Below are 15,209 nucleotides of genomic sequence, written 5' to 3' on the forward strand. Positions count from 1 at the left end.
TACTTATAAAACTTCTGATGATACGCATACCTCTCTCCAGTTTCACTCATACAAGGATAATGAAGTGTGCTAACCCTTTCATATGAAACTGTATAGATAAAGTTCAGTAAGAAGATAAAGTATCAGCAATTCAGCTAACAGAGCAGTGAATGTCATAGATCTAAAGGGTTGTAATTTTAATGCTGTTTGTATGTGCTTTAAATTTATACAAATACTGAGACATGGCTTATTAAAGATTTCTTAGCTGATTCCTTCTTTTTTTTAGGCACTTTTGCGCAATACTTTATTATGAAGGATGCTTAAGCAGTAAAACAGCGCTACAGTCAGAAAATATGGTTAAAATGGTTAGCACTTTTGCCGCGCCACTCCGTGGTTGGGGGTTCGAATCCCACCTCGGTCCTGTGTGTGTTTGAATGTTCTCCCTGTGCTTCTGGGGATTCCTCCAAGTACTCAGAGTTCCTCCCACAGTTCAAAGACATGTGTTGTAGGATGATTGGCATTTCCAAATTGTCTGTAGTGTGTGAATGTGTGTGTGATTGTGCCATGTGATGGATTGGCACCCCGTCCAGGGTGTCCCACACATTGTGATCCGAGTTCCCTGGGAGCTCCAGGCTGCCCTCGTGAACCTTTGTAGGATAAGTGGTATGAAAAATGGATTTATGGATGGAAATTCCAAGCAAGGCCTCCTGAGTAGTGCAACAGAAAAGAGCAAAACTAGCTGCAGGTGGGAGGGGCAGTGTTACTCTCTCTTCCCTGTCAATCACAGTAAAGCTATCCCATTGTGGGCATCTATGAGCTCAGGTATGCAGAAGAGGATCGAGGGTAGCGCTTTCCTCCGAGTGTGTTGAGCTGCCATGTTTGCACCACCCTCCTCGGTTGGTAGGGGAGAATTTGGCCAAATGACCAAATTGGGAATATAAGGAGCAATATAAAAATGACACACAAGTCACTAATACTCTGCTCATCATTAGAATTTCTTTTTAGAAAGACCAGGTGGGAAAAAAAAAAGATTTTATACCTATAATAGAGAGGAAAGCTCTGGCCTCGGCCGGCTTGACGCTGCTGTCAAGCAGTGAGGCCTCACACACGTACAGTCCCATGTCCACCGTGGTGGGGTTAACGATGGTCAGGCGGCGACCGAAAGAGCCCACGCCACTGGCCACCTCCACACCGTTCCTCCTCCACACCAAACTCAGCTTGTCCACAGGCCTAGCGAGAGAGAGGAAAAACACAGCGAGAGGAAAGGAAACTAAGAGATGGTAAGAGATTGAGACAGAAAAAAGCAAAGGTAAAAACCCAACCAGCAACAAATGGCCATTAAGAGGCAATAGATCTCTCAGTTCTTATGTGGGATGCATATGTTCTACTTAAAAGTAAGCCTATCAGATTGGAGTTTCAAAGTTCATCCTTTTAAGAGGTTATAATATAAGAAATGTTCAAGCTGTCTGAATGAGATTTAATGGGCTAGGAATGGCTTGTTCTGAGCGTGTGTTGCTCACCTAAAGCAAATGGGCTAGGATGGACATGAAGGCCAGAGCATTGCTCTAATGCTTTACTCACCGTGCATTAGCGACACACTCCAGCGTGGCCTCGCTCACCCCTGCCACTACAGTTGTATTCCTGGGGGGGATCACTATTACTGGGGCTACCGGGTCCACAGAGGCCTCCCCGTCTATCAGTGGGCAGAGTTGAAGAGGAGGAGAGCATAGTGAGGAAGAAACTCAAAAGCTTTCTGCACTTATACTGTAGGCCATTAGTTTTTAAAACAGTCTCTACCGCCAGTGGTATTAATTCAGTCGGTTTTACCTGGAAATCTACAAATAGTATTTCACACACAGCACGGCCGACTTTAACACATCTGAAAATAATGAAAGGAATTCCACAATGCAGAGTCGAGAAAAGGAACAAATCTCTTTAAATCCAAGCCATCACATGTTGACTATACTGCTGTGTCACAGTAAGCTGCTCCAGAGCCCGAGCCGATGAGCTGTTTCATATCCGTCCTGCTCAGAAGAGAATGTTTTGAATAATTGGTCTCTTGGCACTGGTCCTGCGCCATGGTTCAAAGGGCCCGGGTCCTCTCCCTACTCGTTTGACTTTCCGACCGAATCACTCTTCCATGAAAATGCCTTTTTTTTTTTTTTTAAACATTTTTTTAATACGTGCCAAGTCAATCTGTATTCTAATTGCGAAAAATTAGACTGACTCTTTAATCGAATTCCTTCTTGCATCAGGGACGTTGGAGAACCACGAAAATATTGAAATCGTACAGCTTGTTTCTTATAGAGTTGAATCTAGCCTTTGATGTTGACTTTAACTAACCGTGTAATGAAGGTAAAGAAGCGTGCGAAAGTTTGCACACCCTTCATTTCAAATGACGAAATGAGATGTTCCTTCATCAGAAGACGCATAAATAGTCAGAAATGGTATGTCACGATGTTTAAATATTAATAGTGAAACATTCAATTGAATAACCTGTTGCAAATATTCTCTAGTCATTGCATACCCACCTCCTGCTTTTACCACTTCCTCGGTTGTAAACATTCACTAAGTTTTCCCCGATGTATCAGATTGCCAGATTGCTTGACCATCTGTCTTCAAATCAATCCAACAACTTACAATACTAAGGACTGGAGACTCAAAGGGTCAGGGCAAAACTTTGACTTTCCTCTATTCAAACCCTTTTTCTGTTGATTTATCCTTATGTTTTGAGTTGTTCTGAATACACCCACGTTTCATTTTGAACTTCTTGATTGATGGCAATCAAGTAATTAATTACCATCAATCTTGATTATCTGTTCATACTGGACTGCATTAATTCTGCAGAGCTTCAGTACGACACAATCCTGTTACAGAGCCCAAGTGGTATGTTGGTGTTCCTCAGCATATGCCAAGCGAGCTGCCTCGTGGCTAAAACATAACAGCTTCCGTCGAGTTTTTTCTTCTTCTTAACATTTACCATACAATCTGCGCTCGACTCTCTAACAATTCCGGCAACGTTTCCCTCTTTTACGTCTTTGCTCCATATACACTGGCAGTGTATGCTGGCCCAGAGAGCGAATCTTAATGCGACAGCAAATCACAAATCACAAACGCAAAACTAAAAAACGCAGCATTAACATTAACTCAAAATGGAAAGCGTAGATTCTTATTAAACATCATATGCATGTTGCTGATTGGCTACAACACGCGTGAGTCTGAGAGTCAGCAAAAAAGAAACAGAGAGCTAGAGGATATTTACAGAAAGGGATATTATGTGCCTAAACTTGAATCTAATAATGCTTTTACTCATGCTTATTTTTTTATCAAGGACATTCGTATTTTAGATTTTAGAAAGGTTTTCAACTTGACATGGCAGTAATACGAGTCCGCTGAAAGAAGAAGGAATTGCTCCTCACTAAAACAGCCAAAGAAATCATAACTAGATAACCAAATGAAAAAGTCTTATTCTTTTTCCTCGTGATAGTCATATGCCATGTTCAATCAGCAATGAGCATGTGATGATCGAACCGCTGCTCTTGCTGCAATACAGGACGGTGTAACACACGTACGAAAGTGCTATCTGCCCTCTTCCGCATACAGATGCCTGTGAGTGGCTAGTGATTTACAGGGGAGAGATAGTACTGTCATGAGTAGGGGTATACCCTGGTGTCCTGGCGAAATTCCCCCATTGGTTGGCCCTTGGCGAAATTCCCCCATTTGTTGGCCTCTATCATGGTTCCCTAATAATCCCCATCTCTGAATCACTTTCTTCTCCTCTCCACTAGTAGCTGGTGGGCGTCCTGGCGCACTATGGCTGCCGTCGCATCATCCAGGTGGATGCTGCTCACTAGTGGTGGTTAAGGAGACCTCCCCCCCACCCCCCATACTATGTAAAGCGCTTTGAGTGTCTAGAAAAGCACTATATAAACGTAACTGTAACTAACTGTAAAAAATCCCTTCCACCCAAAGAGCATGGCCAATTCTGCTCTCTTAACTCTGAATTATGGTATTTGCTGTTGGTAATGGTGTCTATAAACACTTCAATACACTTTTATACCCTTCTCCAGCTTTATGAAATACCATTATTTCCTCTTTTAGGTTTTCTGAATGCTGTATCCCTGCCCCTTGTACAGTCTTGACTCTTGACTGCTTAGCACAAACCCTTCACGCCTTAAACAAGACTCAACCAAGTAAACATGTTAACGAAGCACATTACATTCAAGCCATCGTATAAGAACAGGTCAAAATAGATGTGGACATTTGAGCTTACTAGTAAACAAATACGCTCACGTAGGCTGAAGTACTGTAGTATTCAGGCCGTGTTGTTATAAATAGAGGTACATTAGGTACGTGTTTCATCACTCAGACACTATGGGGGATGCAAACTCTTGCACTCGGCTGTAACCGAGCTGAAGTTTTCTCTTTTATTCTCCTCTGATTAACACCAGGCACTAGTATCTTATGCTTTAAGTGCTTGACCCAGAAAGCACCCAAACATAAAAATAAAAAAAAATCAAACAAAACATAACAAGACAACCTGCAAAGTGATTGTGTTAGAAAGAAATATAAGATACAGAGCTGCAGGTTGTGTTAAAGCCACAAGGCATTTGAGGCCATATTACGTTGAATCCGATCACAGTAAAAATAAATAAAAATGAAAATAAAAGAAGTGTAAACAGGTAGGAAATGAGGCTCAATGCTGGGAACCATTTCATGTGTAACTGTATATCAAATACGATGTATTAAGGCCTGTGGTAGAATAACCCAAGGAACCGAATGTACTTCACCTATCACAAAACCCCTTGTGTGCAGTTATTGTGACAATCTTTATTTTCACTTCCTGGACCTGTCTCCGCCCCTTGTGATGTCATATGCATGCCATCCTGACTGCATCCACCTGTTTAGTTCCGAATTTATTTGTCTATTTATACCGTCATGGTTCTGTGTCTTTGCATAGTTTTGTTTCATGCGTGTGTGTTTCTGAGACAGTGTTTTCCATGATTCCTTTCTTAATGCTTCCCAGCATTCTTAGCTCCCTAGTTTAGTGTTTTGTACCTGTTATTGCTTATTATTGTTAGTGATTATGGATGCTCCCTTTCTGATGCTGCCTGCAGTTTCTTTGACCCATGCTGTGGATCGTGAAGATGATTTCTGGTTTGCCCGTAAGAAACGTTAAGTTCACGAACGTCCATCCTGCTTTACCCGGTTCTACACGCACGTTACGTGACCACCATCACATCCTCAAATGACATCACAGTTTTCCATCACCGGGAGTCTTATGACAAACAGTGTTTTCTTGAATTTGGGAATTAAGCAGGGATCGATTAGACACTATGGCTCTAGTAATGTTTGTTAGAGTTGTACAATTGGCCTCGGGTATCAATCTTTTAGTAAAAATTGATCACTGAACTAAAAACTCCACAAAGTTCTAGAAAATCTCCCGTGTATTCTTTTGTACTCATGTACACACGTCGATTAAAAGCCAGCTAAGCCGTAAATAACCAAGTGTGCTCACAGCGCAGCTGATTTGCATTCAGTGACGCCCACAAAACTCCATAAAAGGCAAAGCTCACAGAGCTGAAAAGGACAAAATGACAATTAAATGGTGAAGAAAGCGGAGCGCGCGTAGACACACATTTTGTATTTGTGTTCATTTATGGATTTGTTTTCAGTTTCTTTCTTTCAGTTCATTAAAATGAAATGTTTTACATTTCACAATTTTTTTCTTCACAATTTGCTGCTGATCACTCAAATGTAAATTCGTGAGTCCCCTTTATATGGAAATTTTACGCAAACTCAGGAGATATGTTTTTCATGACTACTACATTTCTTGTGTAAACAATAATGAATAAATTCATTCGTATCCAGCCCATAACCTATTCAAACATCACTCTGCTCTGCTTCAGCCCTATCAGGCATGAACACTACACTACTCTACACACTTAAATACATCAATTAAGTCAAAGAATATGTTAAAAATGAGGACATGGCAATTTCTCTTGCTTTCTTTAAAGGATCTTGAAATCCAGTTCCATGTGATATTGACTACATCAGTATGCAATTCCTCTAACGAGCAGAAACAAGTCGAAATTAAACCAAGGTAAAACACAAGGGACACTAAAATGTTAAACTCGTATCAGCTCGGTGTTGGAAATCCTTGCCATTAGCATAGTACTTACAGAGTTAGGTACCATGGATCTGCTTCACGTTCTAGACTACTGATAGATCCCTGACTTCTCAACTGAAGTCACGCGGTTAATGACTGGGATTAAATATTTCACAGTGCAAAAACATTATGAACAGAAAACTGAAGCCAGGGAGAAAATATGTTTTTGTATTTATTTATTTATGAAATGTCGTGCTGAAAAAAACCTGCGCTTCCAGTGCATCAGGGTGGGACGAACAGTCCGGGTCTGAGCGCCTGAGATTCCTTCCGCGCCCGTATGTGGACACAATGACTTTTTGCACCACGCATATTAGTATTATTAGACGCCTGGTAACTGGTCCTATTGAGAAGAAGCACTGTGCTCTTGCCACACTGGGCAGGAGAGCTCTCAAGTAAGTAGCAGCTTGGAGTATTTTTCTCCTCTTGCCTCGCCTCGGCGCGTCTGTTTTTACTGCCTATGCCTTCTGAAAGCCGCGGGAGTCACGAGGGATGTGTTTAACAGCAGTATCTCCCAAGCTCTGTGATCTCAGGCTATGTCAGAAGGCATCAGATATAGCTTCTTTAAGATTGCTTTGAAAAAAAAAAAAAGATATAAGCTTATCTTCAAAGACTGTGTCTTTTCCTCCCAAAGCCTCCTGACTAGTCTGTTGTTTTCCATTTACAATAATTTCCTAAAATATAATGACTCATGAATATTAAGCTAGATCATCCAGGTCTATTAGCTTGTTTATGTTTTTTTTTTTTTTTGGGGGTAAGTATTGTTGTGAAATAATTGCACTCGGTGCGCTGTTGAAACCGTATTTGCATGTCTTCCACAGTGGGTCATCCTTCTGCATTGTTAGTAATGACTTGATCTCTCTTGATCCGCCCTTCTCACTTTCTCGAAGGTTCCGCACCAGGCTGCACAGAAACCTGGCTGTTTACTCGGGGTATAGAAAAAAAATATGCAAGACCGTCTACTCTAATCCTCGAGTCTGTCTCTGGCGAACAATCAATATGGAGACAATTTCTCTGTGTGGCGTGCCCCTGCTGCCAATAGAGCCAGATTAGTCACACATTAATTATCCGAGTGTACAAAAAGCTTCGGAGTAACAAGCAGCAAGCATGTGGTGCTGGTAGGGAAGAAGCAATACCAGTCAAGTGGATTTTAATCAGGTTTCTCTGAAAGTATGTTTTAATAAATCAGCATGACCACGAAGGGCTGAAGCAAACCACTACAAGACCCGACATTGTGTTTATCGCTGGAATATAAAGCGAACAGCATGATGACATTTTAACGAATGAACCATGAGAAGGATAAATGTACCTTCACTCTCAGAAATAAAGCATCCTAATGGTATTTTCCTTCACCGCTGTCGCAGCATTAAGGATACGTCTTTTATTTGTACATCATTTGTGTATATGTAGTATCTTTCTTCTACAAAGTGAATATAGTGTAGATTTAAAGAGAATTTACGGGATATAATTGGACCAGGAAGCAAAAAGAATGGCTTGAAAAAAAATGCGAGTAAACGTTTTCTACATTAAAAGAACATTCTCTAAAGAGCGGTAAACAGTCAATATTTGACATGACAACCTTTTCGTCTTTAAAAATGCATCAGTACTTTCAGGTACAGTACATTTTGTACTGTTTTAAAAGGAAACTGGCTGGTAGGTTTTTTTCTTCTAAGCATCTTGGAGAGTCTTTTTTTTCTTGTTTTTTTCAGGTAATCCCTGGCAGCCAGCATTGTTTTGTTGTTGTTGTTGTTGTTGTTTTGTCTGAAAAGTGGTCTTTATGTAATATTTATATAATATGTTACCTTTAACATTTAATTTTGGTTTGGAACGTAATGTTTCAGACAGCTTAAATGTTTTTGCTGAACCAATAATGGAGAAGTCAGAAAATCAATGATGATTATTATTAAAATTAGAGTGCTAAAGACATTTCAGTCCCTCCAGGATTTTTTTTTTAAAATTTTTTTTTTTATGATCACAGAAATGAACACAAAACATCATCGCAATGCACAAAGCCCTATTCGATTCACGTGTGTCGAACACGAGTACAGTTAAAAGCACTCATTTACCAACAAACATCACTGTGAAAGACCGTGCACAACAAGTTTGTGCAATTTTTTATTTTTTATTTTTTTTTAAAGCACAAATCTCAGCAAGGCGCATGGCACATTTTGAAAAAATGCAGCAGCAGCAGAAAAAAGAAAAAGAAAAAGAAAAAATCAAGCATTTTTGACCGCAACAATCAAAAAAAACCTCTGAAATCCTATACGGACTGATATTTGCATAACTTTAAAGCTTTAAAAGTCTAAAAGCTGATGCACATTCCCAGGTAAAACATAGATATTAAAAATATATATTTTTAAAAAGCTTCCCCATGACGATTCCACCCCAGCGACAAGGTAAAGTCCCTGGTTTGGTATCGTTCTAAAAAAGTTTTTGCTATATTTCTAAAAGTTGGGATTCTTAAACAAGGATTCTTACCACGTGATCCACGATTCCTCTTGCTTACTGTCCGGCAGCAGAGGCATAAAAGAGACAAATACCAGCCAATACAGTGAGTACGTTTGAAAGAAAAATGACTACATCATAAAAGTGGTATTTTTTCCGTCAATAAATATGGGTAATAAATTGCAAACTTCTAAACAGACAAGAAATATCAGATCTAGATTTAAAAAAAAAAAAAAAAAAAAAAAAGAAGAAACACACACACACTAGACTTTATGTAACCCAGTGATAACATGTGTCATTCTTTTCCACACAAGGCTACTATCTGGAAAGAAAATATCCCATCAAAGTTGGACTGGCTTGTAGTGGCACATTTTGGCTCGACAGCCACCGGAGGTTGGCAGGAATTTGCGAGGCAGTAAATTGAAACAGAAGGGCCTTAAATTGCAAAGCTGTCCTTGTTTATTTCCCTCCTAAATCAGTGCTCTGGCCTTAATTTAGACAGCGCCTAATGAATTCACGTGAAGCGTGAAAGGTGATCTGATAACACTTTTAAGTGGGAAAACGAGACGAACAGCAGAACATCTGCCGGATTGCTTTAAAAAAAAAAGAAAGAAAGAAAGAAAGAAAACAAGCACTAAAGCTATGAAATTTGCAATACTTTAGGGACAGGCGTGCTTCAAGGAGCAAGGTTCAGTCGGAGACAAACCTGGCCAGATGAGCCTGAAATCAAACAGCGTACAGTAAAGAGGAGAAAATGTTGCTGTGAGAGCGATGTGTGTGTTCTTGCAGATAATGCCTGGAAGACAAATATTTGTCAGTCGCTGCTTGGAGGGTTCGAGTTAAACACTAGGATTACATGGAGCTGTGTTTGGCTGGCGGTACGGTTTCTATTCCGTGGCTGCGGCCAGTCGGTAGTCTGTTATTCCTCTAGGACCAGTGATTAGTGAGATGTTAACTGCTAGGCTACTGAACAAATGGGATCACTGGAAGATCTACTGCATGGAACAACACGCCGATAAAAAAACAACAAAACTATTGACAATAATAGGCTTGAAAGAAAAATGATGTTGTTTCAATTCAGCTTAATGTTTATACCACAAAACTACCATTAACGCAGAAGGTGCTCATGGGAAATTGCAGAGGTTTAAAAAAAAAAAAAAAGTCAATTAAACAGTAAATTATTCTTTAAAATACTTCGAGTTGTTTTTGCTAAGGCTGTGGTATTGTATAATTTAAGAGTTTGCCAATTTGATTATTTGCTTTGTTATACACTGCAAGTGATTAAATGATGAGTTCTGTATTAATCAAATGATCTATGAGCACTGTCGAATCAAACGATTAGTTATGACATGTTTTTTGGATTCACTTGCATTTTCCTTGACTGTCTGTTGTTGTTTTTTTACAATTATTTTTTTGGTACTTTCACACCTCATGGTTGTACTTGTTTAATGGCTGTTTTTTTAATTTTTTATTTGATTTGTTCTACATTTCATACACTGCCAATATTAAGATTTTTTTTGGCAGGCAACAGCCACAACTGACTGCAATTAAAATAGAAGACAGCAATTTTGTGACAGCTGGTGAGATTGTTGTCCTCTCATGCTTCTCGTGTGTTGGCTTGGTAAATAAAGATGGTGGTGTGGCTGTTCCGGATGCTGTCCGGTGCTGAGGAGGCCGTGGCCCTGCAGGCTTGCGTCACTCGTTGTGCCAGGTGATCGGCCTGGCAGAGCGCTCCACTGGGCTGGGTGGCCTTTGTCTTGCCGGTGGGCCCTGGGGGCAGAACTTGGTGCTCAGCTCCTGTTTAGAGACACTCTACATAAATGCATGTGAACAGCGCCGGTGGCCCAGACTCCCATGCATGTCTGTGGAGGTTACAGCAGGACGTCGGGGCTGATCCGTATTCATTGTCTGTTCCTCACTATCAGTTAGGATGTTTTGTTTCTCATGCCTCCTTCACTATCTACCTCTGGGGAAATGTGGGCCAGCATTGGATGGACTCGATTCAATCAGTGGCGCACGTCGGCATCGCTTGGGCTTTGGAGGATTAAAAAGCAATGATCACTTGTGTTCGACCTACAGTTATCCTGGGAGAGTTCCTCTGCCTCAAACCTCACAATCAAGCAACAAGTCCAAGCAAAGACCCACGAGCACACTGGCCTGTGATTACTCCAGCTTTTCCATGACTTTCTCTACACTCATCACGAACAGAAAAAGCAGTACTAATACTGGCTTTGATTCCACTAACGTGTCTGATTGGCTCCACTTGTAGCTGGTAGGCTGGTGAAAGTAACAGTGCCGTCATTCCTGACCAGTCCAGACCCTCAGGAAAAGCAGATTACCCGCTGTGATGATGGAAGGTTATACTCTGGCATGAACTTTCAGAAAATCCGCATCCGCGTACCTGGCGCAGGATAAGCAGCCCAACTGCTGCTTTTGAAATTCACATCTCATCGGTATTGTTTATTTATTTATTTATTTATTTCACAAGAGAAATGAGAGGCACAGCAGTGCCAGTCTGAAAGCTGGACTCTCACCCTACTAAAAACTCAGCTACTAAAAACCTCTCCATCTAAATACAGAAGAGACAATTTCATAATAGCTGTTCTTGACTGCATAAAATCCTGCAGTCTTTTGCTTTTAAAGTCAAAAGCTACAGCAGAAGTTCTGAAGGGAAATATTAAATGCGGCGTATGAAACGTGGCGTACAGAGAGACAGCCGTTCCCTGTTCGCGACAGTGCAAAATCTCAAGCACTGCTGCATGCCAATAAGGATAGACAGGGGGAGACAGGCTCATAAAAGCATGATCTGTTGCATGGGCTACTTTAAGAACTGTCAATCAACAGGTTTCTTCTTGACATTCAATACAAAGGCAGGATACACAACACAGCAGCTCAGAAAATAGGAAGAGTCTTGTGATTAAATTAGTCATAGAGATAATCCCCGTCTGACTCGGTCTCATCTCCCTGCCACCACCTCTTTACATTCTTTAAGAGATGGCGTCTGCATGCATTTTAAATTCCGGCAGGTGCAAAAAGCATCGACGTTCTGACTTGTGTGAAGTGCAGCGAGACAGCGGGCAAAGAGAATAATGGATGAAGCATGGAAAGCTCGTTAAAAACAGTGTCTGTAAAACTAAGTTCCGAAAAGTTCCAGGTGGCAGTGTTCACTCTTAAGGATTGTCCACAAGGCCAGGGGGTGTTGCCATTCTCCCCTCAGAAACCCTCCTCATCGATTGACACCTTCGCCTTTTCTTATTCACAGCCCTACCTGCTTCACAACTTTTCCATTCTCTCGGCCCTAAAGAAAACATCACTCGGTCATCACTACGGATCTTCTATTCCCATGACACCCCGAAGTTGATAAATTCATACATCACCATGTTTCACTTCATCTTAATTTATATTAGAGATGCACCGATGTATCGGCCGATAGTTTAAAAACATCTGATGATCAGGGATGATTATATCCTGTCAATCAAAAGAGGGCGGGGAAAACACATCGTATTCGTGCTGTGTGTAAAGAAGATGTGTCTTGTGTGGAATGATGACAGAATTGCAGTTTGTAATCTCTGTAATCTCTGCACTGATAACATTTTACACAGGACGGTGTAAAATGCGGGAGTTTCGGTGTCGGGTCTAATTTTTTCCTTTTTCCGCGCTGCCCGAGCTGAATTAAAGGGCCAGTACACCGCTGAAAGATTTAAATGAAGATGAGTTGATAAAAAAGTATATATCGCACAGAAAAATATATTTGTAGAGTAGTTTATTTTATATCCAGTTAATGTTAATATATATAAAAAGATGATATTATATATGACCAGTTTGATGTTAATGATGAAGTAGAAATGCTTTTGTTTGTGGAGAGTGAGTGTGAGACTAACAGGAGGATTTTTACAATTCAGTCAATGTTAATATGAATTAATAACATTCAATAAATTAATAATCTTACTTTAATCTTCAGAATTGAGTTCATGTGTTAATGTTAATTAGAGTAATGTGTTTTCTGTTTATGAGACCAGTTACTGTCAAACAACTTGTTGAGAATAACGTTTTTATTTGCATTTCTTTCAGAATTGTGGAATTTATTATTATTCATTTAAAAGAAGGCAGAAAAGGCAGAAATATCGGTTATCGGCCGATAAATTCAGTATCGGTGCATCTCTAATATTTATACCACAAAACTACAATTAACACAGAAGGAAGACACGGAAAAGAGCGGATATTAAAAAAAAAGGTCAATCAAAAAGTACATTCTTTAAGAGATGGCCTCTGTATGGATTTTAAATTCCAGCAGGTGCAAAAAGCTCTGACTTGTATGAGGTGCAGCAAGACAGCGGGCAAAGCGAATAATGGATGAAGCATAGAAAGCTGGTTAAAAACTCTTAAGGATTGTCCACAAGGCCAGGGGGCGTTGCTATTCTCCCCTCAGAAACCCTCCTCATCGATTGACATCTTCCCCTTTTCTTATTCACAGCCCTACCTGCTTCACAACTTTTCCATTCTCTCGGCCCTAAAAAAAATAAAAAATCCCTCGGTCATCACTATTGATCTTCCACCCCACGACACCCCGAAGTTTATCAACACTTGGCCTCATTTTCCGTGCATGTACAAGAGACCGGGAAGCCAAGAATGGATTTTGAAAAAGAATAAATCCCCTCCGAGAGTACAGGACCTTCAGCAACCTTTTCAACGCTCAGTGCCAATCAGTCCAGAACGCAGCTATGGGACAGGCGCGTAAACTTTAAAGAGCGCTGGCATTTCACCTGGAGAACAGGAGCTTCCACTATGACCCGGGTTCAGATCTGCTGCTGGAGAAAGAACTACGCTTACACACGTATCCGTACGCCCAAACAGACCGCTGGCATAGACCATGCTTTCTGCGTATTTATTTATTTATTTATTTATTTATTTTTGCTTCATCCGAGCACACACCTGGAGAGAAACACAACTCATCAAGTGTCTAACTGAATAGTTAAGTAATTCCTCATCGCTGATCACATTAGTAAAAAAAGCTGAATAGACTCTTCCTGTAGTCCGTAATTAAATTATATGAAATGTAAGAAGAAAACAAAACGGTGCTCTTGTGCTCTTGTGCCAAGGGAAGCTTTGGTGCAAAGCTTCCTGGTGAGACGAAAAAAAAAACCCCAAAAGTCTCAGACGTTAATATAATTACTAGAATAAATAAATAAATAATATATATATAATGATAAAAAGTGCTTGCCCTTTGGGTTTTATTTCAAATTGCCACCTTAGACTGTCAATTTAAGTTCCACTTATTTACAGTGATTCCAGTAATTCCAAATTGAAAGCAACATCAGACAAAAACAACAATGACAAAGCACAAATTAGCACAAATTAATTACATACACTTTGTACAAGCTTATGAAAGGCTGGCAGTGGAACAGTAGTGCTAGTACTTTGGTACCAGCGAAACGTTGCTTTCACTCACTTCAGTTTTGACAAAAGGCATGTTTGCAGTTCATTCATTAGCCTTTATCCATTTGGTCTAATGCACAGCTTCGACAGATGACAGTTGGCTCTGTTCTACTAGAAGGAAAAGCGCTCTTCAAGCTCAAGGCAGCCTTGTGCGAAATTGTAATCATTTTAAAAGGAGTGAAATTGCTTTTTAAGAGTTACACAAGCCTGCCTATCGAACCCGTGCCAAATGAAGAGATGAGCCTGTTCACAATTCACTCGACTACAAAGAAAGGCATTGAAATCCTTCATCAGCGACCTGTTCTTTTCGGAGGTTTTTTTTGGCTCCGTGAGTGATTTCTCTGACGCATTATGCTTCACTAAGCTAGATTGTAGCACAACACATACGGTGGCCTTGATGGTCTTAAAATAACCTCCACATGAAATAAAGTGGATAATTTCTTCTCTCCGCAACGCAAAATCTATTCGGCGCATCCACCCTCGTAGTAGTAGTCATGGGGGTAGGACGGGGGTGTAGAAGGGAGACAGAGCTGCTGGAAATCTCGCCGGCTTAAATGTTACACTCCTCTATATACCAATCTCCCATGTTAAAGAGCTTTTTTTTTCCCTCTCATCCTGCGCACTCCTCGCCAGGGACATCATTACAGAGTTCCATCTCCCTGCAAAATTACAAGCCTGGCACAGGAGTGGACCGTGATGGAAATTAAACCACACAGATAAGCGGTTGGATGGTGGATGGTGGGGTGTGGTGGTGGTGGTGGTGCGGTATGGATCGTTTTTCACCTCTGAGAGCTGTTTGAGCGGACATGGCACCGGATATTCCCTAGAACCTTTCGTATTAAAGGATAAACATTTGACTAGACTTGTTTGTTTTTGAAAATTTGAACTAAACTAAGATGAAAATAGTGAAAGCCCTGCAATAATTACAGGGCTGTGCTAAAACACTTCTAGAAATGATCCCAGCAACAGCTTGACACGTTTTGATGCTTTATTCGGCTCAGCACGGATGCCAAGACGACTGAAATAATCATAAAGACTCGATATTGTGTAGGAAAACAACCAATTACCAACTAAATGTGATGTGTCAGTTAGAGAAATCTATGTAAAAAAAAAAAAAAAGAACAGTGCAGGACTAGATTTACGCACATACAAATAACACACACACACACACTCTTTCTATTGC

General features: G+C 40.5%; 1 protein-coding gene across 2 annotated transcripts in view; it reads right to left on the bottom strand.

Moving 5' to 3' along the window:
* sdk1a (sidekick cell adhesion molecule 1a) overlaps nucleotides 1-15,209 on the bottom strand; it is a 278,535-nt gene that overhangs the window by 93,230 nt on the left and 170,096 nt on the right. For both annotated transcript variants that reach the window (XM_053675068.1, XM_017454712.3), the window contains exons 6-7: nucleotides 1,561-1,672; nucleotides 1,019-1,209 (exon numbers count right to left, since the gene is read on the bottom strand). In XM_053675068.1, coding sequence (XP_053531043.1) covers nucleotides 1,019-1,209; nucleotides 1,561-1,672 — 303 coding nt within the window. The remainder of the gene's footprint in view (nucleotides 1-1,018; nucleotides 1,210-1,560; nucleotides 1,673-15,209) is intronic.

The sequence above is a fragment of the Ictalurus punctatus genome, chromosome 24 (genome assembly GCF_001660625.3).
Source record: "Ictalurus punctatus breed USDA103 chromosome 24, Coco_2.0, whole genome shotgun sequence".
NCBI lineage: Eukaryota > Metazoa > Chordata > Actinopteri > Siluriformes > Ictaluridae > Ictalurus > Ictalurus punctatus.